Below are 23963 nucleotides of genomic sequence, written 5' to 3' on the forward strand. Positions count from 1 at the left end.
TTGATCATAAAAATAATATGTTGTACAAAAGGTCTTGTTTAGTCCATTTGTTTAAATATCAGAAGCATTAATGTTTATGGCTTCAGTACACTGTATTCAGGAGTCTAGAGTGTATGATTGCCATATGTAATGACAATGGAACATGAAATTCTGACTTGCAGCAACTTTATAGGTCTGTTACCACAATCACACACAGATAAAAGTACAATAATCAATAATACAATAAATTAATAACAGTAATACTAACATTCATACAGTTAGAATGCAATGGCCAATGTTTTCATTCCACTCAGGGTACAGCATCAATATTTTGTGTTATTTTTACAAATTCAAAAAAACCTTTCTGGTGCTGCCTGCTTTCAAATTCAGACAGTCAAAGGGTTAAAAATAGATGCCTGAAGGTCATCACAAGTAACAAATACATGACAAAAAGGGAGTCCAAACCCGGGTTTGCCCTGGCCAATACGGCTCAAGGAAAGACCAACGTTAAACGTTACAATAATCCCTGCCTCGACTACCTCCTCTGGCAGCTCCTTCCATATACCCACCACGCTTTTGATGTGAAATTACAGAGTCAATAACCAGCCACAATCCCTGCCTCTGCTGAATTTAGCAATTAAAGTCTTATGACAGCGCCGAGGCAGTGTCAGTTTCAAAGTCTCAAGACTGCTTAAAAGGAAAGAGAGGGACTTGCAGTCAACGCACTTAAGTTCAAAGACAAAGCAGAGGCTTACCAGCTGAGAGGTGGAGTGAGCTGCCCCATAGTTCCTGGAGACAGGGGATAGAAGGTGGGGATATCAGGGCAGGGGGGATGTCTGTGCATGCCTGCAGGGGGAAGGAAGGGTTCAGGTGAAACAACACAAGCATATTATATTTCCACAAGACATTCCAGGACAATGAACCTAAATGAAAAAGACGTGCATTAGACAAGATATAATCAGAAATTATCTTCAGACTTTTAGACTGTAAGACTTCAGAGACACAGCGCGGAAACAGGCCTTTCGGCCCACCGAGTCCCCGCTGACCAGCGATCACCCCGTGCACTGCCCCTTACACTGCATTAGGGCAGCACGGTGGCGCAGCGGTAGAGTTGCTGCCTTATAGCACCAGAGAGATGGGTTTGATCCTGGCTATGGGTGCAGTCCGTACGGAGTTTGTACATTCTCCCCGTGACAGTGTGGATTTTCCCTGGGTGCTCTGGTTTTCTCCTACACTCCAAAGACGTGCAGGTTTGTTGGCTTCGGTAAAAATTGTTAATTGGCTTCGGTAAAAATGAAAAATTGTCGTAGTGTGTACGATAGTGCTGGTGTGTGGGGATTGCTGGTTGGCGTGGACATGGTGGGCCGAAGTGCCTGTTTCTCCGCTGTATCTCTAAACTAAACTAAACTAAACTAAACTAAACTAAACTAAACTAAACTAAACTAAACTAGCACTATCCGATGGACAATTCCAAATTTTACCAAAGCCAAATTAACCTACAAACCTGTACATCTTTGGAGTGTAGGAGGAAACCGGAGCACCCAGAGAAAAGACAGCACCCATAGACAGGATTGAACGTGGGTCTCTAGCGCTGTGAGGCAGCGACTCTACCGCGGCACCGTCCCTATGTGCCTTCCCTGGTCTTTTCAACTTTTATTCAACACACAACCATAGTACAACAGTTATTATTCATGAAAGACCATTAATAGGATGATCAGATCTTAAAATAGATAATCTTGGTCAGTATTTTAAACACTAATAACAAAAGAATTTCATTAATGTTATGACCTTAATTACTTTTGAATTATGAGCGAAACACAAAGTACTGGAGGAACTCTGCAGGTCAGGCTGCATCTGGGGTGGGAATGGACAGGCTTTGTTTCAGATCGAGACCCTTCTTCAGTCTGAAGAATTTTTGTCTGTTCATTGCCTCCACAGATGCTGCCTGATCCACTGAATTCAAGGCTCCATCAATCTCAATAATGAATGAAATAAGTGAACTGCCAGTCTGCCATGGTAGGGTGATAGATTTATACAGCACAAAACAGGCCCTTTGATCCAGCCGCTCCATACTGACCAAAGGGGCGAGATAGACAATTTTAAAGATTTGGCATCGTCTGAGTGAAGACATTTCAGGTCAAGGATCCTTCATCAGAATTGATCTAACATCTGGTTTATTTCTAATTTTTTGAAGTTGGATCTGCTGACCCTCCTCCTCTCTCCAGGTTAATCCCCACTAATAAGATGAGCTGTTATCCATATCCTTCAATAAACATCAGTAGAAACAGACTATGTGGCATTATCATATTGCTGTTTTGTGAACTTGCTTTGTGCAAATTGGTTGGTGTATATCTGAATGCTAACTAAGTTTAAAATTATTTTATAGGTTCTTGATTAGTAAGGGTATCGTAGGTTATGGGGAGAAGGCAGGAGATTGGGGTTGAGAGGAAAAAACGGATCAACCATGATCAAATGGTGCAGCAGTTTTGATGGGCTGAATGGCCTAATTCTGCTCCCCGATCTTATGGTCATATGGCCTCATTTCCTACAGTGAAAGACTCTATGCAAGTGGAAAAGTGTCTTCTTTCCTTTACACAGGTGTTCCCTGGCAGAGATAGTCTTTTTTTAAGAGAGAAAAAAAATCAATTAAAGAGAACAGCAGCTTGCAAGGTTGATAACAACTGCATATAATCCTTTAAGTTTTTCTGACATCTTTTAGTGATTCAGACAAAAGAATATGTTCATCAGCAAAAAATTGTAAGCACGAATTTGTAAAAATCTAAAAGAACACCAAAACATAGCTTTTCTGTATTAAAACGATCCTAACTGAATCTTTAGAGGTTGTAGTTTGCTGCATTTATTTTCATTTTCTCTTCTTGATAGACATGACATTTTAATCTGCACTAATTAGTGTGTCACCTAGTTAAGAAAGGCTGTACAGTTTGCCTTTTAAAGCTTTGTCATAGTACAGTCAGTGTGTGCAGTAGAAGAAAAAAAATCCAATTCATTTTTTCCTGGCTTTGTAACAGTTTTTTTGTTTACAATTCCCTTAAGGAACCAAAATTAAAATGCTGTAGTTGCTTTGACTGGTTGTTAAAAAGGCGCAAGCAGGCGCGCGCACACACACCTGCACACACACACATGAGCACATACACACACACACACACCCACACACACAGATGTATACGCACACCCACACACACACATGCATGCACTCACACACACACATCCACACACGCACACCCACACACACACATGCACACGTACACATGCGCACGCACACATGCACACACACACGCGCACACACACACACGCGCACACACACACACACATAAGGCCATTGAAAGAAATGATGTCACACTGTGAATGTTAAATATAATCTTCTGTTGGTATTACTGTGACCCTACTTCCGCCATATCTTAATCTCAAATGAACGGTTTCGACTTCCATGCTACTCAGTACAATTGCTTTGCAGCTCCGTGTTTGTGCCCAGGGTTCTTTGCTGACAAAACATTACAAGGCTAGTTGTCGGCTTTCTCTCTCTCTCTAGATACGGGCCTTTCCACCATCTGCAACTTTACAGGATCAGCAGTTAATTAAGAACCATTTTCAGTCCCTTAATGCTTACACTTGATATGATTCATTTGCCTCACTATTGTCGCTCCAGCTCATGTTAAGCTCTTCATCAAGCTGATTCCTTAAGGCTTCAAGGTCAAATAGTTTTGCATGTGCAGTATTTAACATCCAAAGCTTTGCCGGGAGAACTCTCTCTCTGCTGACTACCCATGAACACGAAGCCCTAGAGCTTTCACTAGTGCCTGGCAGGATTAAACCAGGGCTTTAATCCCAAATAGACCTTTGCATTTTGTGGTATACCTGAAAATGTCCCCTTAGGAAGTCTGTAGAAGGCAGTAATTTCTCATATTAAATTCCCCTGCCCCCACAGCACAGACAAATACTTCCTGTCAGGCAACTGACTCAGAACAAAGCTAAATCATGTTACTCTGGACCAGAGAATTACTGCATCCATCTGGCATTGAGCGAGGCCATTCGGCCTATCGAGCCCTTGCATGGCTAATGGAATGAGGAACTGCACTCATATTCCGCTTGGGTACTAATAGTTCATAAGTTCTAGGTGCAGAATTAGGCCATTCAGCCCATCAAGTCTACTCCACCATTCAATCATGGCTGATCTATCTTTCCCTCTCAATCCCATTCTCCTGCCTTCTTCCCATAACCCCTGCCTAATCAAGAATCTGTCACTCTCCACCTTAAAAATATCCATTGACTTGGCCTCCACAGACGTCTGTGGCAGTGAATTCCACAGATACACCATCCTCTGACTAAATAAATTCCTCCTCATCTCCTTTCGAAAAGTATGTCCTTTTATTCTGAGGCTATGGCCTCTGGTCCTGGACTCTCCAACAAGTGGAAACATCCTCTCCACGTTCACTTATAACCCAGTGGTATGAACATTGAATTTTTCAAGACCCTTCTTCAGACTAGCCATTTCTTGTCTTCTTTTTGCCCCCTTTAGTCCCCTTTTGTCACCTTTTCATCTTTTCATCTCGAGTCCTTATCTGTCCATCTGCCAATCAACGTCCCACCCCCTCACTTGTTTCAACTTGTCACTTGCCAGGCTTTGTTCACCCACACCTCTTTCGCAGCTTTCTCTCCACTGCTATCATTAGTTTGAAGCAGGGTCCCAACCTGAAACGTCCCCTCTCCATGTCCTCCAGAGATGCTGCCTGATCCGATGATTTTTTTTCCCAGAACTTTGCGCTCAGGAGTCCAGCATCTGCAGTTCCTTGCATCTACAAGTCCGTCTCTCTAAAGCTCGGTCCCATTCCCCTTCATCTCTGCAGAACCTTGCAAATTATTTCCCTCAAGTGTCGATCCAATTCCTCTTTTGAGATCCCCATTTCCACCGTCATTACTGCCACCGAGTTCCAGGGTTTCACCACTCACTGCTAAAAAAAACTCTTCCCTCTATCCCTCCATGTACCTTCTCTTCAAATCAACGTCTCCTGGTCCTCGAATCATCTGCTGATGGAAGTGTCTTCTCTTCCAATTGACTTTGGCATTTCTAGCCAAAGGGTGGTGAATCTGGTGGAATTCATTGCCACAAAGACGGCTGTGGAGGCCAAGTCATAGGGTATTTTTAAAGCGGAGATTGATATGGTCTTGATTGGTATGGGCGTCAAAGGTTATGGGAAGGCAGGTGAATGAGGTTGAGAGGGAAAAGTAGATCAGCCATGATCACGTGGCAGAGCAGACTCGATGGGCCGAATGGCCTAATTCTATTCCTATGTCATATGATCTTATGAAAATGATAGCACATGGGAATCAGCACAATTCACCGTTGGGAATTGAGGATGAGGATTAATTAACACTAATTGGTTAAACTAATAAAAGAGTAGGAATTAATGGGTCAGTTTTTGGGAGGGTGTGAGTAAGGGGAGGGGGCAAGGGCTGGGCAGCGGGCACCAACTAGTTGCAATTTATATCAGTGATTTGGATGAGTGCATCAAGTGTAATATCTCCAATACAAATGCTGGCATAGCTCAGCGGGTTAAGCATCATCTCTGGAGAACATGGACAGATGATGCTTCACGTCGGGTCCTGCTTTGTTCTCGAGTTACTGCACGTGACCCAGCATCCCCATCAGCCAGGGAGTTGCTGGACAGATGACTGCATCACTACAGGACAGGGTGCACTATACAGATGTCTCCTGCTTCACCAATGGTGCTGCCACGGAAAAGCAACCAACAAAATCAAAGACTTATCCCACCTCGGTCATTCTTTCGTCTCCCTGCTCCCGTCAAGCAGAAGGTACAGAACCTTTAAAGTGCGCACCACCAGACTCAGGAACAGCTTCTTCCCTTCCATTATCAGGCCCTTTCCGTAAGCTAGGGTACTGTTCGATTCACCTCTGCCCCATTGCGGACATAGGACTTTGTCTATGAAACTGATGTGCTATAATGCTGAGAACTATATTCTGCACGTTGTATCTTCACTCTTGCTCTGTTTATTGAGTATGAACTGATTGCATCTATGTTTAGTATGTCTGATCTGTTTGGATAGCATTGATTTTCACTGTACCTAGAAACATGTGACAATAATAAGCCTAAATCTAAATGAAACCTTCCTACTACCATAAGCAATATTTAGTAATGATAGTGCAGTCAAAATCCATTCATATATTCTCTTCAGACAAAGCCACCCATGCCAGCAGGCAGAATGATCTAGATACCATTCAGGCTTGATGACATATGAGTTATGCCAGAAAAATGCCAGCTAGTTATCACGAACAAGAGAAAGTCTAATTGACCTGCAGAAACAAGAAACTGCAGATGCTGGTTTACACAAAAGGACACAAAGTGCTGGAGTAACTCAACGGGTCAGGCAGCATCTCTAGAAAACATAGAGAGGTGACGTTTCCGGTCAGGACCCTTCTTCAGACTGAATGAAGGGTCATTTATCCATGTTCTCCTGAGATGTTGCCTGACACACTGAGATACTCCTGCACCTTATGTACTAATCAAGGCACTCTTGGTATTACCATAACCAATCGATATCCTGAAGGGTCAACACAGAACAGATATGTTCATTCAGTTTTGCACTCCCATGCAAACATAAGTTCACATGTATGCACAACTCATGCATGTGCAAAGCATGTGTATATACACTCAGGCATCAAATGCACACAAACTCACATATGAAGACACACACAGATACACACGCGGATACACTCTCACACAACAGAATACATACAGTACATACACACATAAACTCAAACACAGTGGGCGGCCACGGTGGCTCAGTGGTAGAGTTGCTGCCTTACAGTGTTTGCAGCGCCGGAGACCCGGGTTCGATCCCGACGAAGGGTGCTGTCTGTACGGAGTTTGTATGTACTCCCCGTGACCGCATGGGTTTTCTCCGAGATCTTTGGTTTCCTCCCACACTCCAAAGACGTACAGGTTTGTAGGTTAACTGGCTTGGTGTATGTGTAAATTGCCCCTAGTGTGTGTAGGATAGTGTTAATGTGTGGGGATCGCAGGTCGGTGCGGACTCGGTGAGCCGAAGGGCCTGTTCCCGCGCTGTATCTCTAAACTAAACTAAACATACATGCACCCACACACACATACATACCCACACATACACATACACACATGCCCATAGATACAAACACACACACACACATACCACACACTCACTTGCATGCGTGCACGTACACCAACACTCTCAAAACAAACTGAAAGCAGGCAACCCTGCTCATTATTTAGTCTGCCTGCAGCACGTAAACACGACTTCCTTTCTGGTCTCCTTCTGCGATGATAGCACCGCCTCTGTGTTTGTTCAGCTGCACAACCCACAATCAGCAAGACCCCGTTACTGCTCGTTACTTGTATCATCGCAGCGTAAATAAAGTATTGCGGCGCAGGGGGGCAATGCTTTGAAGATAACCTTGCTCTAGCCAAACTGCTTCTAGATTTGAAGCCGCATTTTGGAACGGATTGGGATGACTCTTTGAGATAACTTCAGCTGATGACCACAACAGATCCCAGCGTTATTCTGGGCAACCGTACAGAATGAACAACAGTAGGTCAACATCATTCTTAAGTTCTATTGGTGTTGATTTTGACAACCAATTTTACAAAATGTCAAGATCTAGAGTCATAGAGCCATACAGCATGGAAACAGGCCATTCGGCCCCACCTGCCCACGCCGTCCAACATGCCCCATCTACTCTAGTCCTACTCTGCCTGTATTTGGCCTATATCCCTCTAAACCTATCCTACCATGTACGTCTAAATGTTTCTTAAATGTTGTGATAGTACCTGGCTCAATTACCCCTCTGGCAGCTTGTTCCATACACCCATCACCCTTTGTGTGAAAAAGTATCCCCTTAGGTTCCTATTAAATATTTCCCCCCTCACTTTAAACCTATGTTCTCTGGTTGGTTCTCAATTCCCCTTCTCTGGGCAAGAGGCTCTATGCAATTACCCCATCTACTTTACTTCAAGATTCAAAAGACTTCCGACAAGGTCCAAGGGTTCCAAGAGTTTTTGTCAAGTTGTTCAAACTATTAATTCAGCATAGACAATCTGGTATTTTTTCCCCTGTGTTACTCGAGATACTTGTTGAAGCAACAGCATATTTTAAACGCTGTTCCATTAGCTTCATTTTCTTATCCTTCACCAGACAAATTCAGACAAGTAGTTTTTATGAGCCTGTCAACAAGTTGATAATGACACACAGCCAGCTGTGATATTCTCTCAAATTCATTCATAACAAATTGAGGCTTCAATACTGGGTGTGCCATGAAGTGGTGTAAAATACAAAGCCCCCAAAGATTTAGTTTTGACCTATTTATCACATGATTCATGGAAGTTTATAGCCCAGGAAGCCACTCGACCCATTGTGAATGGGTCCCAAAATATGAATTTTGCATTAATTTCATTTTCCATCTTTTTGCTCACAACTACTAATTGCTATGTTTACAGAAATTGTAAACACAGAAATTGTCTCTGTAAATTATTCTCTCCACATTCCCATCAACATTCCTCTGATTCTATCATTCACCCATTGTCTAGCAGCTAACTTACAGTAGCCCATTAACTACCCGTTAACCCTCCTGTCTTTGCGAACTTAGAGGAAACCAGAGCACCTGTAAGATGCCCACCAGGTCACAGGGAGAATGTTTTGTTTAGTTTAGTTTAGTTTGATTTAGTTTAGTTTATATTAGTTTAGTTTATTATTGTCACGTGTACGAAAGTACAGTGAAAAGCTTTTTGGCTGTGTACTATCCAGTCAGTGAAAACACTGTAATGATTACAATCAAGCCGTCCACAGTGTATAGATACAGGATAAAGGGTATAACGTTCAGTATAACATAAATATAGTTTGAAGGTCTCCAATCAGGTAGATGGGAGGTCAAGACTACTCTCTAGTTGGTGAGAGGACAGAGTGAGTGGGTGACAGGAGTTGCCTGATAGAAACTGTCCCTGAATCTGGAGGTATGTGTTTTCACATTTCTGTACCTCTTGCGTGATGGGAGAGAGGAGAAGATGGAGTGACTGGGCTGAGACTGGTTCTTGATTATGCTGGTGGCCTTGCAGAGGTAGCGTGAAGTGTAGATGGAGTCAATGGAAGTGAGGTAGGTTTGCGTGATGGTCTGGACTACGTCCACAGATCTTTTTGCAAAAGTTGTGCAAACTGCACTGGCGGTCGGGATCAAACCCAGGATATTGGAACTGTGAGCTTTGAGCTCTTCCAAATGCTCCTCAAATGTGGTATAAGCTCCTGTTTCCACTAACCTCTCCTGCAGTGAGCTCCACGCCCCATCACTCATTGACTTAACTTCCCTCTAATCTTTCTGCCAATTATCTTAAGTCTATGACGCCCAGTCACGAACAGCTCGGCCAAGGGAAATAGGGTCCTTCCTGTTCACATTGCCTCAATCTCATAATTTTATATGTCAATTAAATCTCCCCCGCCATCTCCTTTGCTCCAAAGAAAACAACACCATAACTTTAATTGTCCAATTGTAAACAGATGTTAAAAATAACACGTCTGGTATATTCAGCTCCCTTGTATTCGGGGCCAGACATAGTTTGCATGAGAGATGACTCACCTCGCTTGGAGCTGGTGTCTGTGGGGATTTGTGTCGGGTGAGATCCCGGCGCAAAGTGCTCATCGCTGTAAGTGATGAGAGGTGTCAGAGGATGAACAGCATGGCAGGGCTGCACCACAGGCACCTTGTTTGACTGGAAGACAGGAAACAAAACAGTGCAGCTTCTGTCAGTCACAATCGATAAAAAACCATACAAGCTTAATGTAACCAAACAGCGACAGGCAGAACATTGGCAGGAAGGCAGGAAAACAGGAAGCGGTATAGGTTTAGCGTGGTATTATCGTTACAGTGAAAAACTTTGCTTTGCATTCTATCCAGACAGATCAGAGATGTAAAATAATAAATATGATCAAGTCAAACTCAAGTACAATAGATAGAGTAACGGGTATGATGCAGAGTGGAGAATATGGTTCTCAGCATTGTAGTGCATCAGTACCACAGACAAAGCTCAATGTCTGTGGGATAGTGGGATAGGGAATGGGATAGTGAATCAAGCAGCACTCTAGCATATGGAAGGACCATTCAGAAGCCTGGTAACAAAGCAGATGATGCAGAGAGCAAAATATAGGTATCAGCGTTGTACCGCATCAGTTCCATTGACAAACACCAAAGTCCACAATGGAGTAGAGCAGAATCGGACAATACTCTAACATATGTACTGTTCTGAGGCCGGATTACAGAGGGGAATAAGCTGTTCCAGAGTCTGCAGGTGTGCATTTTCATGCTCCTGTACCTTTTGTGAGGCAGGAGTGAGAAGAAAGAATGACTAATGGAATGATGGGCCAAGTCTTTGATTATGTTGGCCGTTTTTCCAAGGCAGCATGATGTGTAGATGGATTGAATGGTGGCGAGTCTGGTCTGTGTGATGGACTGGGTTGCATCTCCAATCCTCTTCAATTTCTTGTTCTCCTCAGGTGAAGATTGTCACCACATCCAACAAGAAAATAAATTGGGGTGGCAGTGTCGCAGCCGGTAGAGCTGACCATCAGTGTGAAGAAGGGTCCCGACCTAGAACATCACCTATCCATGTTCTCCAGAGATGCTGCCTGACCCACTGAGTTACTCCAGTACTTTGTGCATGTTTTTGTAAACCAGCATTGAGATTGTTTCTACATGATTTTTGTCATTTGGAGAATTAATTTAGTTTAGTTTAGCTTAGGTTAGAGAAACAGTGTGGAAACAGGCCCTTCAGCACACTGAGTCCACGCTGACCAGCGATCATCCATTCACACTCGTTCTATCCTACACAACAGGGATAATTTACAGAAGCCAATTAACCTACAAACCTGTTTGTCTTTGGAATCTTCCATTTCCACATGATGATCTTTATATGAATTTTCTTTGTTCAGTTTACTTTCGAGATACAGCAAGGAAACAAGCCCTTGGGCCCACTGAGTCCTTGCCGGCCAGTGATCCCCATTCACAAGCGCTATCCCATGCACAAGGGACAATTTACAATCTTTACCAAAGCCAATTAACCTACAAACCTGTACATCTTTGGAATGTGGGAGGAAACTGGAGCACCTGGTGAAAACCATGCGGTCATAGGGCGAACGTACAAACTCCATACAGACAACACCCAGGCAGGATTGAACCTGGGTCTCTGGCTCTGTCGGGCAACAACACAGCTGCGCCACTGTGCCCCCGAGACCAGATTTATCAGAATGATGCCTGGATTAGAAAGTATTAGCCTTAAGAAGAGGATGAACAAATTTGGATTGTTTTCTCTGGAGCGCCAGAGGTTAAGGGGAGACCTGATATAGGTATATGAAATTATATGGGGCATAGATAGATTTGATAGTCAGAATAATAAAAAGCAACTGGGTTTTCCTGATGTTCTAGTCAATGCTTCTCAGTCAAGAACCATCAACACAGATGGTTGATGTTGGTCTGATCTCTCCCAATGCTTTCTGGAGGTTTGCAGAGGGCAAACTGCCTGCCATCTTCTCCCACAGATGAAGTGATTATAATTCACTTGGAGTTCACTGGATTTGAAACTCTTTGGAACAATCCGTGTTCAGGGACGATAAAATCTAGATGTTGTATGATGTTTCAGCAGCCAATTAATCACATTGCTTGCATTATTAATTAAAATTTTAATGTAAAACTAAAACTTTATATTAAGCGTAAAAACAATTGAAAAGTTTGCATTAAAAACTGTCTGTTTAAAATACAGAGGAACACAGGACAGTAAAGCAAGGAACCATAGAAACATAGGAGGCCATTCGGCCCTTTGAGCCAGCACCGCCATTCATTGTGATCATGGCTGATCATCCACAATCAGTAACCTGTGCCCGACATCTCCCCATATCCCTCGATTCCACTAGCCCCTAGAGCTCTATCTAACTCTCTCTTAAATGTATCCAGTGATTTGGCCTCCACTGCCCTCTGTGGCAGAGAATTCCACCATTGTGCTTCAGCCCACAATGTCTCTGCCTGACATGATGCCGTTAAACTAGTCTCCTCTGCCTGCTTTTGATCCATCTCCCTCCACTCCTTTACATGCAGCTATCCAAAATCCTCTTATCGTATCTGCTTCCATCACCCCTCGTGGCAACGTGTTCTAGGCAAGCATCACTGTTTAGACTTTATTCACAAAATGCTGGAGTAACTCAGCAGGTCAGGCAGCATCTCAGGAGACAGGGAATGGGTGACGTTTTGGGTCGAGACCCTTCTTCAGACTGATGTCAGGGGGGCGGGACAAAGGAAGGATATAGGTGGAGACAGGAAGACAGTAGGAGATCTGGGAAGGGGGAGGGGAAGAGAGGGACAGAGGAACTATCTAAAATTGGAGAAGTCAATGTTCTAAAGTTCTAAACTATCTAAAGTTGGAGACTTTAGTCTGTTGAGATACACCGAGTCTGCACCGACCAACGTTCAACTCGTACACTAGCACTATCATACACACTAGGGACAATTTACAGTTTTATCAAAGCCAATTAACCTACAAAACTGTATATCTTTGGAGTGTGGAGGAAACTAGAATACCCGGACAACTGGTGCACTCGGGCAGCACAGTGGCACAGCGGTGAGTTGCTGTCTTACAGCGCTTACAGCACCAGAGAACCGGTTTCGATCCTGGCTGCGGGTGTTTGTATGGAGTTTGTATATTCTCCCCATGACCTGCAGGATTTTTCTCCAAGAACTTTGATTTCCTCCCTCGCTCCAAAGACATACTAGTTTGTAGATTAATTCACAAAATGCTGGAGTAACTCAGCAGGTCAGGCAGCATCTCGGGAGAGAAGGAATGGGTGACGTTTCGGGTCGAGACCCTTCTTCAGTCTGAAGAAGGGTCTCGACCCGAAACGTCACCCATTCCTTCTCTCCCGAGATGCTGCCTACCCTGCTGAGTTACTCCAACATTTTGTGAATAAATCGATTTGTACCAGCATCTGCAGTTATTTTCTTATAGTTTGTAGATTAATTGGATTGGTATCAATGTAAAAATTGTCCCTAATGTAGGACAGTGGTAATGTGCTGGGATCGCTGGTCGGTGCAGACTCCATGGGCAGAAGGGCCAGTTTCTGCGCTGTATCTCTAAACTAAGCCAAACTAAAACCCATGTGGTCATAGGGAGAACGTACAAACTCCGTACAAACAGCATCGTAGTCAGGATCGATCCTGGGTCTCTGGCTCTGGAAGATAGCACCTCTACCAGTACACCACTGTGCCTCTCTGTGTAAATAAATGTTTCCCGTACCATTTCCTTTAAACCTTGCTCAGACCATCACGCAAACCAACCCCATTGACTCCATCTACACCTCACACTGCCTTGGCAAGGCCACCAGCATTGTCAAGAATCAGTCTCACCCCGGTCACTCCATCTTCTCCTCTCTCCCAGCAGGCAAGTGGTACAGAAGTGTGAAAACACACCTCAAGATTCAGAGACAGCTTCTTACCAGCTGTTATCAAGCAACTAAACCATCCTATCACCAACCAGAAAGAGGTCCTAATATCTAGATCCTCAGACTATCTTTAATCGTACTTTACTGCACCTTATCTTGCACTAAACTTTATTCTCTTTATCATGCATCTGTACACTGTGGATGGCTCAATTGTAATCATGTATAATCTTTGCATTGACTGGTTAGCACACAACAAAAGCTATTCACTGTACCTCGGTACACATGACAATAAACAAAACTAAGATGTGATCTCGCTCCATCAATGCTGTGAAAGCTGAGGGTTGAATTGAAATTATATTTTGGTTGCCCGATGGACAGAACAGGAAGCCCATGTTCTTCAATCAGCACTTGAGGAGGATACAGGTCTTCATGTACACATCGGGCAAAGAAAGGAGTGGTTGGGTTCCTTCCTGAAATTGTAGAGAGATCTCACTGCTTGCCTTGCCTGCTCTCTGTCAAATGCCAAGCTCAGAAAGGCTCATCAATAGATTAAGTCAGTGAGTAGACCAGAGATTCAGAGCCCACAGCCCAAATCAGCAAACCACAGCAGCCCAAAGTTATTTTAATGGATAATTCACTTTTACTTTGCTCATTTAAAATGTGCTTTGTAGGCACTGGCCTGCAGAAATGAGAGGTATTATCGATATCGATTGTGTTACATTACTGTCAGAGAGCAGATACAAAACACTTCTTAATAGGATGATCAGGAAATAAGTTGAATGTGTGGCTGCCCCATAGAAGAGAAGAGTGGCTCAGAGCTGCAAATGGACTGAATATCCAAACTAAAAGATTATCAGACACATGCTTCAAAGATATTTTAAATCAGAACAGGATGTAAAGATCATGAGGGAGAAAGAAGGAACAACAGATGCTGGTTAATATGCAGAAGGTCATTAAGTGCTGGAGTAACTATCTTTAATCAGGCTTTATCTTGCACTAAATATCATTCCCTTTTCCCTGTATCTGTCCACTGTAGACAGCTTGTTTGTAATCATGTATAGTCATTTTGCTGACTGGATAGCACGCAGCTAAAAAGCTTTTCACTGTACCTCAGTACACCTGATAATAAACTAAACTGAATTAAACCAAACTGAAGGTCAGGCTGCATCTGTGGAGGACATGGATAGTTGATGTTTCAGGTCAAGACCCTTCTTTAAAGAATGGTCCCAAACCGAAACGTCACCTAACCACGTTCTCCAGAGATGCTGCCTAACCATCAGTTTGGTTTAATTCAGTTGTGTCCTTTTGTGTAAGGACCGTGAGATCCTCTGCTGGGAATTCAGCCAGTGTAACCTGGAACATGAGTTTTCATTTAGTTCTACGGGTCGGAGAGTTTGTCCACGTTTCCCGAATCTAATCCCATTGCCATACTGAGCTCCTCCTTCCGTTCCCACCACATGCTCCTTGCTGTCTGCGGATAGGAACCCCCTGGATTTTGTCAGCGGCTGTTCCTTTCCTCAGATTGGACTTTTGTCATGTACACCAGGATGTAATCAAATCCTTTTGTCACGTGAAGATCACAGAGAAAACAGTATACATACTGTAATGAGATACACAGTACAATAGATACTTTGGGATGACACAATGGCGCAGCGGTAGAGTTGCTGCCTGACAGTGCCAGAGACCTGGGTTCGATCCCGACTACGGGTGCTGTCTGTACGTAGTTTGTACGTTCTCCCCGTGACCGCGTGGGTTTTCTGTGGGTGCTCCGGTTTCCTCCCACATTCCAAAGACATACAGGTTTTTAGGTTAATTTGGCTTTGGTAAAATTCTAAATTGTCCCTTTTGTGTAGGATATTGCTGTGGATGCAGTTCACTGGTCAGCACAGACTTGGTGGGCTGAAGGGCCTGTTTCCTCGCAGCATCTCTAAACCAATCTAACGACACAATGGCAAGTTCAAACTAGCAGAATGATACAAAATTGTAGTGCAAAAGAATATTAAAGTACAATAGCAGAATAAACAATTGAGGGAAAGAGTAAGACTACAAGGACCAGTTGAGGCCAGTTCATTGGCTATATTTAAGAGGGAGTTAGATGTGGCCCTTGTGACTAAAGGGATCAGGGGGTATGGGGAGAAGGCAGGTACAGGATATTGAGTTGGATGATCAGCCATGATCATATTGAATGGCGGTGCAGGCTCGAAGGGCCGAATGGCCTACTCCTGCACCTATTTTCTATGTTTCTATGTTTCTACAAGGCAGCACTTCCAGGGTGGGTCTGAAGAAAGGTCCCAACTCAAAATATCACCTATCCGTGGTCTCTGGAGATACTGCTTGACCTGTTGAGTTACTCCAACACATTGTATCTGTTTTTGTTACCAGCATCTACAGTTCCTTGTATCTACCTTCCGGAATGAGGTTTGAAAGGTGATTAGTTCAGGAGTCAAATAGCAGTGGGGAAGAAGCTATTCTTAAGTCTGGATGTCCAAGCTTACAACTTTCTGCATTTTCTCCCAGAAGGTAGCAGGGAGAAAAAGGAATGGTCAAAGCATCCTTGATGATACTTCCAGCCTTCCTAAATCAATGCAATGCACCGTCAAGATAGACAGGATAGAAGGAAGTGAGGAGCTTGTAATAGACTGGGTGTTCATCACTCTTTGCAGGTTCAGCCAGTCAAGAGCAGAGCAGTTGCCATAACGTCAGAACACTTTCTGTGGCTTACCAACGGATGTTAGAGGGAATCATTGTGCCAAATACGCTCATGTCCTTTCTTGATAAACATATCAATATGAGGGGACTGGGTCATGTTGCCGGTGGTATGGATGCCTACAAACCTGAAGCTATTGACCAACTATACTGCAGCTCCATTAATGAGGATAGGGTTTAGCCTAGTTTATTGTCACCTGTACCAAGGTACAGTAAAAAGCTTTTGTTGCGTGCTAACCAATCAGCGGAAAGACTATACATGATTACAATCGAGCTGTCCACAGTTAACAGATACACTTGTTGTTTACCACCTCGCTTCCTGAGGTCAATAACCAATTCTTTCATCTTGCTGACAAGAAGGGCTGGGCTGTTGTCCTGACACCATAACACTAGTTTCTCGATCACTTTCCTGTACTTTACCCAGGGGCGCAGTGCTGCCGGAGCTCACCGGAGCGCCGCTCCAGCACCTCTGTAAACTAAAACCTCAAATAAACAGCGGGGAATTTTAACCAGTGGAGAATTTAACAGCGGCCGCTCTGGCACCAGTGACGGCTCCGACACCTAAACAATTAGCACTGCAACACTGACTATCTCATCAATGTTGCAGATCTGGCCGACAGCAGTGGTCTCATCGTCGAACTTGAAGATGACGTTCCACTTGGCCACGTGGCCATGGTACACAGGGAGTAGAGCAAGGGGCTGAGCACACAGGATTGTATTCACCCCCTCACTTCCTTCTAATTTTTCCCACTTCATTGTAGGAGGGAAGCCCCACATGAAGGTTTTCAGCCACCAGTTCCTACTGAAGCAGATGGGTTGTGCTCCTTGGAATACTGAAGATTGAGAGGTGATTTGAAAGCAGTGTATTAGTTTAGAGGCAGCCTTTTGCATCAGCACATTTTGAAGTCGAAGTGGGTTGTGAGGAACAGGTTTTCTACACCAGATATGGTTATGGTTTAGAACTCATGGACTGTTGGTCTGGTGGAAACAGAATCAAATAGATATTTCAAAAGTAAATTGAATTATCACTTGCAGGACAATAAGTTCATAAGTTCTAGCAGCAGAATTAGTCTATTCAGCCCATCAAGTCGACTCCACCACTTAATCTTGGCTGAACTATCTTTCCCAATCAACCCCATTTTCCTGCCTTCTCCCCATAACCCCTGACACAAGGGTTGCCAACTGTCCCGTATTAGCCGGGACATCCCGTATTTTGGGCTAAATCGGTTTGTCCCGTACAGGACCGCCCTTGTACTGTATTAGGCCCAGGGGACGCTGTGGGGCCGGACACTGTAGGAAAATAATTGCAGGTACTGGTTAAAATCGAAGGTAGACACAAAATGCTGGAGTAACTCAGCGGGACATGCAGCATCTCGGGAGAGAAGGAATGGACGATGTTTCGGGTCGAGACCCTTCTTCAGACTGAAGATTTTTTTTTTTTTTTGAACTAAAATACTTTATTTCTGAGTGTTGTTTTGCACAAGCCAACCTTATCCTTCCCTCCCCACCCTCTCCCCAGCCCGACAGTCCCGACTGAGATTAAACGGCCCCTGTAACGCACGGCTCAGTTTGGGCACGGCCATCTGCGGGCGCGTCTCGCTCCCCGGCGCTGTGCGGGCCGATCCGTCCCACCGGTCGCTCCGCACTCCGTCCAAGCTCAGTGACGCTTCCGGTCCGGGCTACGACTTCTCCTTCGGCCACTCCGCCTCTTGCTCCTCTGGGGCCCCCTGACGAAGCCCCAGTGCACGCTGATGGGCTGCCCGGCCAGCTCCGACCCGTTCAAACCCTCCATGGCCACCTGCGCCACCTTGTAGCCTCGGTCTCGTACTCCACCAGAGCGCAGCCCTTGAGGTAGCCGGTCCGCCGGTCCAGGTTGAGGTGCAGGTTCTTGATCTCACTGTAATCGGCGAACTTGTCGTGGAGGTCCTCCTCGGTGGCTTCCTCGTGGACGCCGGTCACAAACAGGATCCACCCCTCCACCGAGCGTTGAGGGCCAGGCTCATCACCGTCTTGCTCCACGGAGCCGTGGTCTTCTTGCAGCCTGGATCAGGCGCCTTCCTCGGAGCCAAATCCTTGCCCCTTCCTCTTTGTCTTCCCCTTCAGTTTGTGGATACTCTCGTCATTTCTTGACACGAAACGTCACCCATTCCTTCTCTCCCGATATGCTGCCTGACCCGCTGAGTTATTCCAGCATTTTGTGTCTACCTTCGGACAGTGTAGGCCCAGGCGCCGCCTAACATAAGTTACGTAGCAACCCGGCCCGGGTGGCCGCCATTGGTGGAGTGGGAGGACGTGGCTGCTGGCTGGGTGAGGTCATGTGGGGCGCAGAGCGGTGACATCGCCTTGTCCCGTATTTGTGAGTGAGATAGTTGGCAACCCTACTTGACACCAGCACTAATCAAGAATCTGTCAAACTCCACCTTTGAAAGTATACATTGACTTGGCCTCCATAGCCATCTGCGACAATTAATTCCACAGATTCACCACACTCTGACTAAAGAAATTCCTCCTCATCTCCTTTCTAAAGGTACGTCCTTTGTTCTGAGGCTATGGCCTTTAGTCCTAGACTCTCCTACTAGTGGAAACATCCTCTCCACATTAACTCTGTCCAGGCCTTTCACTGTGTGGCAAGTTTCGTTATCCTTCTAAACTCCAGAGAGTACATGTCCAGAGATGTCAAACGCTCTTCATATGTTAACCCAATCATTCTTGGGATCATTCTCGTAAACCTCCTCTGACCTTTCTCCAGAGCCAGCACATCCTTCTTCAGATATGGGGCCCAAAACTGCTCACAATACTCCAAATGCAGTCTGACCAGTGCCTTATAAAACCTCAGCGTTACATACTTGTAATCAAACAGATTGTTCAAAAGTAAATTAAATTATTACTTGTAGGACAATAATTTGCAGACTATGTGGAACGAAGCAGCGTCAATGGTCTGAATGATATTTTTCAATATTGAATGCCAGAGCAAGGGACTGAGACACAACCCTGAGAAGCATGAGTGTTGAGGGTTGAGGGGGAGGAAATGTCAAGACCAAATCTAATCAACTGATGCACTTTCACAGTGGGTTTGGCAATTTTCATGCCAGTTATTTACACGATGCCTGCATTATAGGTATTTGTTAGATGGCAAATTATATTGCAGGATTGGGGATCTGTGGCAAGGTCGGGTGTTAGATGCCTGGGCAGTCGAACGGGCAGCATTGAATAGGTTGAATTCCTCTGCCATTTCTCCTGTTCAGCAAATCAGCGTAGGTTTTCATCCTTGGGCCAATCAGCAGAGCGTGACACTCGATTCACTTTGGTTCTGACAGGTTTAGTATGCCGGGCCGCACATCAAGTGTGTGACGTGCTGCAAGCAAGACATTTTAATTACATAGATAGACGCTGAAACCAGGCACTGGAAGGGGTGCGGATGCGAGCCTTGGATATTTCAGATGTAAATCCGAAACTTTGAGAGTTTTCAATGATGGCATTAGAAAGAAATCTCTGTCTGTACACCTACATTTGCAGAACACAACACAATGCATGTGTATTTTGGAGTTACAGTGGAATTTCAACACAAAGTGACGTGCTGCAATGAGAATATATGCAAATAACGGATATATAGTAATCATGCATGTTATTAATCCATATTGAGCTTAATAGGAAAACCTGCTGTAGGCACTGCAAAACCAAATCAGGAAAACTGATGCTAGGTACAGAGATTCTCATCTGCCTCTGATTGAATTGGCTGAATCGTGTCTTAAGGGGAATTCAACCTGCACTGTGGTTTAATATGGTGGATTCTCTCTCTTAAGCCGTGTTCAGGAGATACAGGGATGGCGTGCGACACCAGGAGGTGCGGTACACAATGTCAGCATTCTGTGAGAAAGGAGTGATTTGTTAAATGCTGAACTGTATTCTCCAGGACACTGCCCTCAGGGTGTCCTGAGAGAGCTCAGACATCATAGAAGGGTTAGGAGAACATGTGTCCCCCCAATTCCAACTCCCAACGACAAATGATCAATGATAAGCCTGATCACTCCCTTTTCCTGTGAGCCCTGTTCCTCTTCCACACATCCTCAGGTTGGTATCTCTGCATTGTTTCAAATGGACTCCAAGCAACTTAACTCACAGTTACACTACCTAAAGCATCCTATTGATGGACCTCAAAAGATAGAGAAAGAGTACAAGTGAAATAGAGTGGAAAACAGAAGAACAGCGAGTCAGAGCCTCGGGAACCCTTCATTACATTCTTTTCTGGGGAAATAGCACTGTAGTGTGAGCACTGTTGTTCATCGAAACATTGCAGGGCAATCTAGTAATCATAGTAAGAGGGTATTGACAAGATAAGTCTTGGTTGGTTCAGAGAGATACATTGGAGAGGTCACGAGGCAGATGTGTCGTGGACTTCGAGGAACAAGGAACTGCGGGCGGATGCTTGTTTACAAAACAGCAACAAAAATGCTGGAGTAACTCAGCGGATCAGGCAGTATCTATGGAGAACATGGAGAGGTAATGTTTCAGATTAGGACCCTTATTATCTTAACAGAAATACATCACGGAGAAAAGCTTGGAATGATCTCCGCCAGGAGAACTAATGTAGGCCTGGATCACCCATATTTGTCCTGGACTCAGAGTCATAAAGTCATACAGCTTGGAACCAGGCCCTTCGGTGCAACTTTCCCATGCCAACCAAGATGCCCCATCTACACTAATCCCACCTGCTTGCATTTGGCCCATATTTCTCTAAACCTTTCCTAACCACGTTCCTGTCCCAAATGTCTTAAATGTTGTTATAGTAGACTTCGTTAAAATATTGCCCTCGGACACTTGACATGCATGTGGGCAACTAGGCAAGGCCGTAGTTTGATACCTTACTCGAGAACTGCACCTCTGAAAGTGTGGCACTGCCTCACCAATACAACACTAGGACCAATCAACAGATAAGCCTTTGTCCACATTGTAACATTTCTCCATCTAAGTGGGAAGACGAGCAATGCCCCCCCCCCCCCCAGCATAATCAAGGATAAGTTTCACCCTGGTCACTCCCCCTTCTCCACTCTACTGTCAGGCTAGAGTACAAAAGTCCCTCAAGATTCAGGGACAGTTTCTTCCGAGCTGTTATCAGTCCTCTCATCAGCTGGAGAGGCGACCTTAACTCCCATCTACCTCATTGGAGACCTTTGAACTCTCTTTACGTGGACTTTATTGGAGTTTATCTTTCCATAAAAATGTTGCATCCTTTAAACTTTATCTTTACACTGTGGGCGGCTTGATTGTATTCATGTGTAGTCTTTTTCTTTGACTGGATAGCACGCAAACAAAAGCTTTTCCCGGCACAACGTGACAATAATAAACTAAGATAAACTAAGCATTCCAAAGCCCAGCACGACCAATGATATGATTTTTAGATTTTAGATTTTAGATTTAGAGATACAGTGCAGAAACAGGCCTTTCGGCCCACCGGGTCCGCGCCGCCCAGCGATCCCCGCACATTAACACTATCCTACACCCACTGGGGACAATTTTTACTTTTGCCCAGCCAATTAACCTACAAACCTGTACGTCTTTGGAGTGTGGGAGGAAACCGAAGATCTCGGAGAAAACCCACGCAGGTCACGGGGAGAACGTACAAACTCCGTACAGACGGCGCCCGTAGTCAGGATCGAACCTGAGTCTCCGGCGCTGCATTCGCTGTAAGGCAGCAACTCTACCGCTGCGCCACCGGGCCGTGCTTTTGAAATCGCATCATCCTTGTAATGAAGGAGTTGCTGCGTCAGATGTACGTGGCCAAATCATTTGTAAATTTGACCAGGTAAATAAGTGGCCAAATCAGTTGTCCCAAGTGTTGGTTGAGGGATGGATGTTTTGGCCGGGGGACCGTGGTCAATATCTACTGTTCTAAGTATCTAAATATCTAGCGTTCTTCACATCCACCTGAGAAGGCAGATCTCTGTGGCTGACCCCAGAGATGAACCAAAGAGTGGAAATATTTTCCAAAGAGAGGTATGGTGGCGCAGCGGTAGAGTTGGTGCCTTACAGCGCCGGAGAACCGGGCTCGATCCTGGCTGCGGGTACTGTCTGGACAACGTTTGTACGTTCTCCACGTGACCTGTGTGGGTTTTCTCCGGTTGTTCTGGTTTCCTCCCACAAAGACGTGCAGGTTTGTAGGTTAATTGGCTTTGGTAAAATTGGAAATTGTCCCTCGTGTGTAGGATAGTGATGGTCTGCAGGGATCGCTGGTCCATGTGGACACGGTGGGCCAAAGGGCCTGTTCGGCACTGTATCTCTAAAACTAAAACTAAACGGTACGACCTTAGCATGGTTCCCTGCTATGAGAACAAACATAGGCCTGGACCATCAAGATTGGTCACAGGAAAATCATGGTGCCATCAATAGATATGCTCAAATGGATGCAGGAATAGAGGGGGGACAGGCGAGGAGAAAAGTAAAATCTACATCACGCCTTGACTTAAGATTAATGAGTAATCAGTGACATCATCACCAGCAGCAATGCAATAAGATGCAGGATCGAGGCTTTAGTTTTAAACCCTGCCAGAAATGTACCTACAGATCTATCATCGGAGATGTTTCATCAGCATTTTAAATACTACGCCGTTCCTCTCACACCTCCCTGTTTACTGGGAGTACAAATGCTTCCCAATGAAAAGCAAATTTATAGCTTGCACCTTATTAATGTCTATCTGACCCCTTTTCCTCCCTCCAGTCACACAGGCTGGAAGCCGAACCGATGGATTTGCTGAATTAAACTATCCCCGATCTTCTCTTAATTTTACGGTTTTCAACTCAGATTTGCCTTCATGTGGGAAGCAGATAAGGAACTGCAGGATTTTAATTTAAGCTCCATCCTTTTCTTCTCTCCTGCAGGATGGAAACAGAGAGAAGCAGCAGTGTGTGAACAAGAAGCAGCAAGCCTGCAGAATCAGGTCAATTCCACAGTCGCAATGAAACAGTCCATCCCCCCCCCCCCCCCCCCCTTGCCTTTGCTATTAAAGAAGGTTCAGCCCTGCAAAACTCTGTTGATGTACCTGTGCCATCGCAAAATGAACATAAAAGTGCCACACATCTCACCAATTCAAATCACAAATGCGCAAATGAAATAATAATTAGTTTGACATCTTTGACAGCCTGTAGTCCTGGCTTCTTGACCTTGCTGAGGATTAACGGTGCACGTTTCACCATTTTTGTTCAATCTTTACTCGGAGGTCTAAGCTGTCATCTGGCATCTTTGTCTCGGGAGTTTTCAATATAATAAACTGTCCTGATAGTGTGCATCTCGAACTGCCAGTCCAGGCTTCACTCTGTCAAAATTGATGCAAGGCAGATTGACTGGCCCCTGAGATCAAGGCCTTGCCTGACAGTGATCAGTAATTACTTGGGCGGGTTCGTCCCCTTCCTGGGTGAAGTAAAACTTCAAGGTCTTCAAAAACACCCTGAATGAATACTAAATGTCATCGCACACTGGAATTCTGAGAAAGCTGTAAGGCCATCGAATAATGTTTATGCTTCAGAGAAACAGAGACCTGCAGATGATGGTTTAGACTATACTCAGTTCCTCCATTTTTCTAGGTTAGAAAGATTGTGGTAACCAAAACAAAGACACAAAGTGCGGAGTGCCTCAGCGAGTCAGGCAGCATCTCTGGAGAAAAGGATTAGGTGATGTTTAGGGTCATGTTTCACGTCACCCATTCCTTTTCTCCAGAGATGCTGTCTAACCCGTTGAGTTACTCCAGATTTTTGTGTCTATCTTCGGTTTAAACCAGTATCTGCAGTTCTTTTCTGAACAT

The 23963-nt window shown here is 44.7% G+C and overlaps 1 protein-coding gene across 2 annotated transcripts in view; it reads right to left on the reverse strand.

The window, feature by feature from the left end:
- Positions 1 to 23963, reverse strand: part of lef1 (lymphoid enhancer-binding factor 1) — a 169330-nt gene that overhangs the window by 65319 nt on the left and 80048 nt on the right. For both annotated transcript variants that reach the window (XM_078403682.1, XM_078403674.1), the window contains exons 4-5: positions 9617 to 9749; positions 735 to 825 (exon numbers count right to left, since the gene is read on the reverse strand). In XM_078403682.1, the coding sequence (XP_078259808.1) occupies positions 735 to 825; positions 9617 to 9749 (224 nt within the window). The remainder of the gene's footprint in view (positions 1 to 734; positions 826 to 9616; positions 9750 to 23963) is intronic.

Source organism: Rhinoraja longicauda, chromosome 1 (genome assembly GCF_053455715.1).
Source record: "Rhinoraja longicauda isolate Sanriku21f chromosome 1, sRhiLon1.1, whole genome shotgun sequence".
Lineage (NCBI taxonomy): Eukaryota > Metazoa > Chordata > Chondrichthyes > Rajiformes > Arhynchobatidae > Rhinoraja > Rhinoraja longicauda.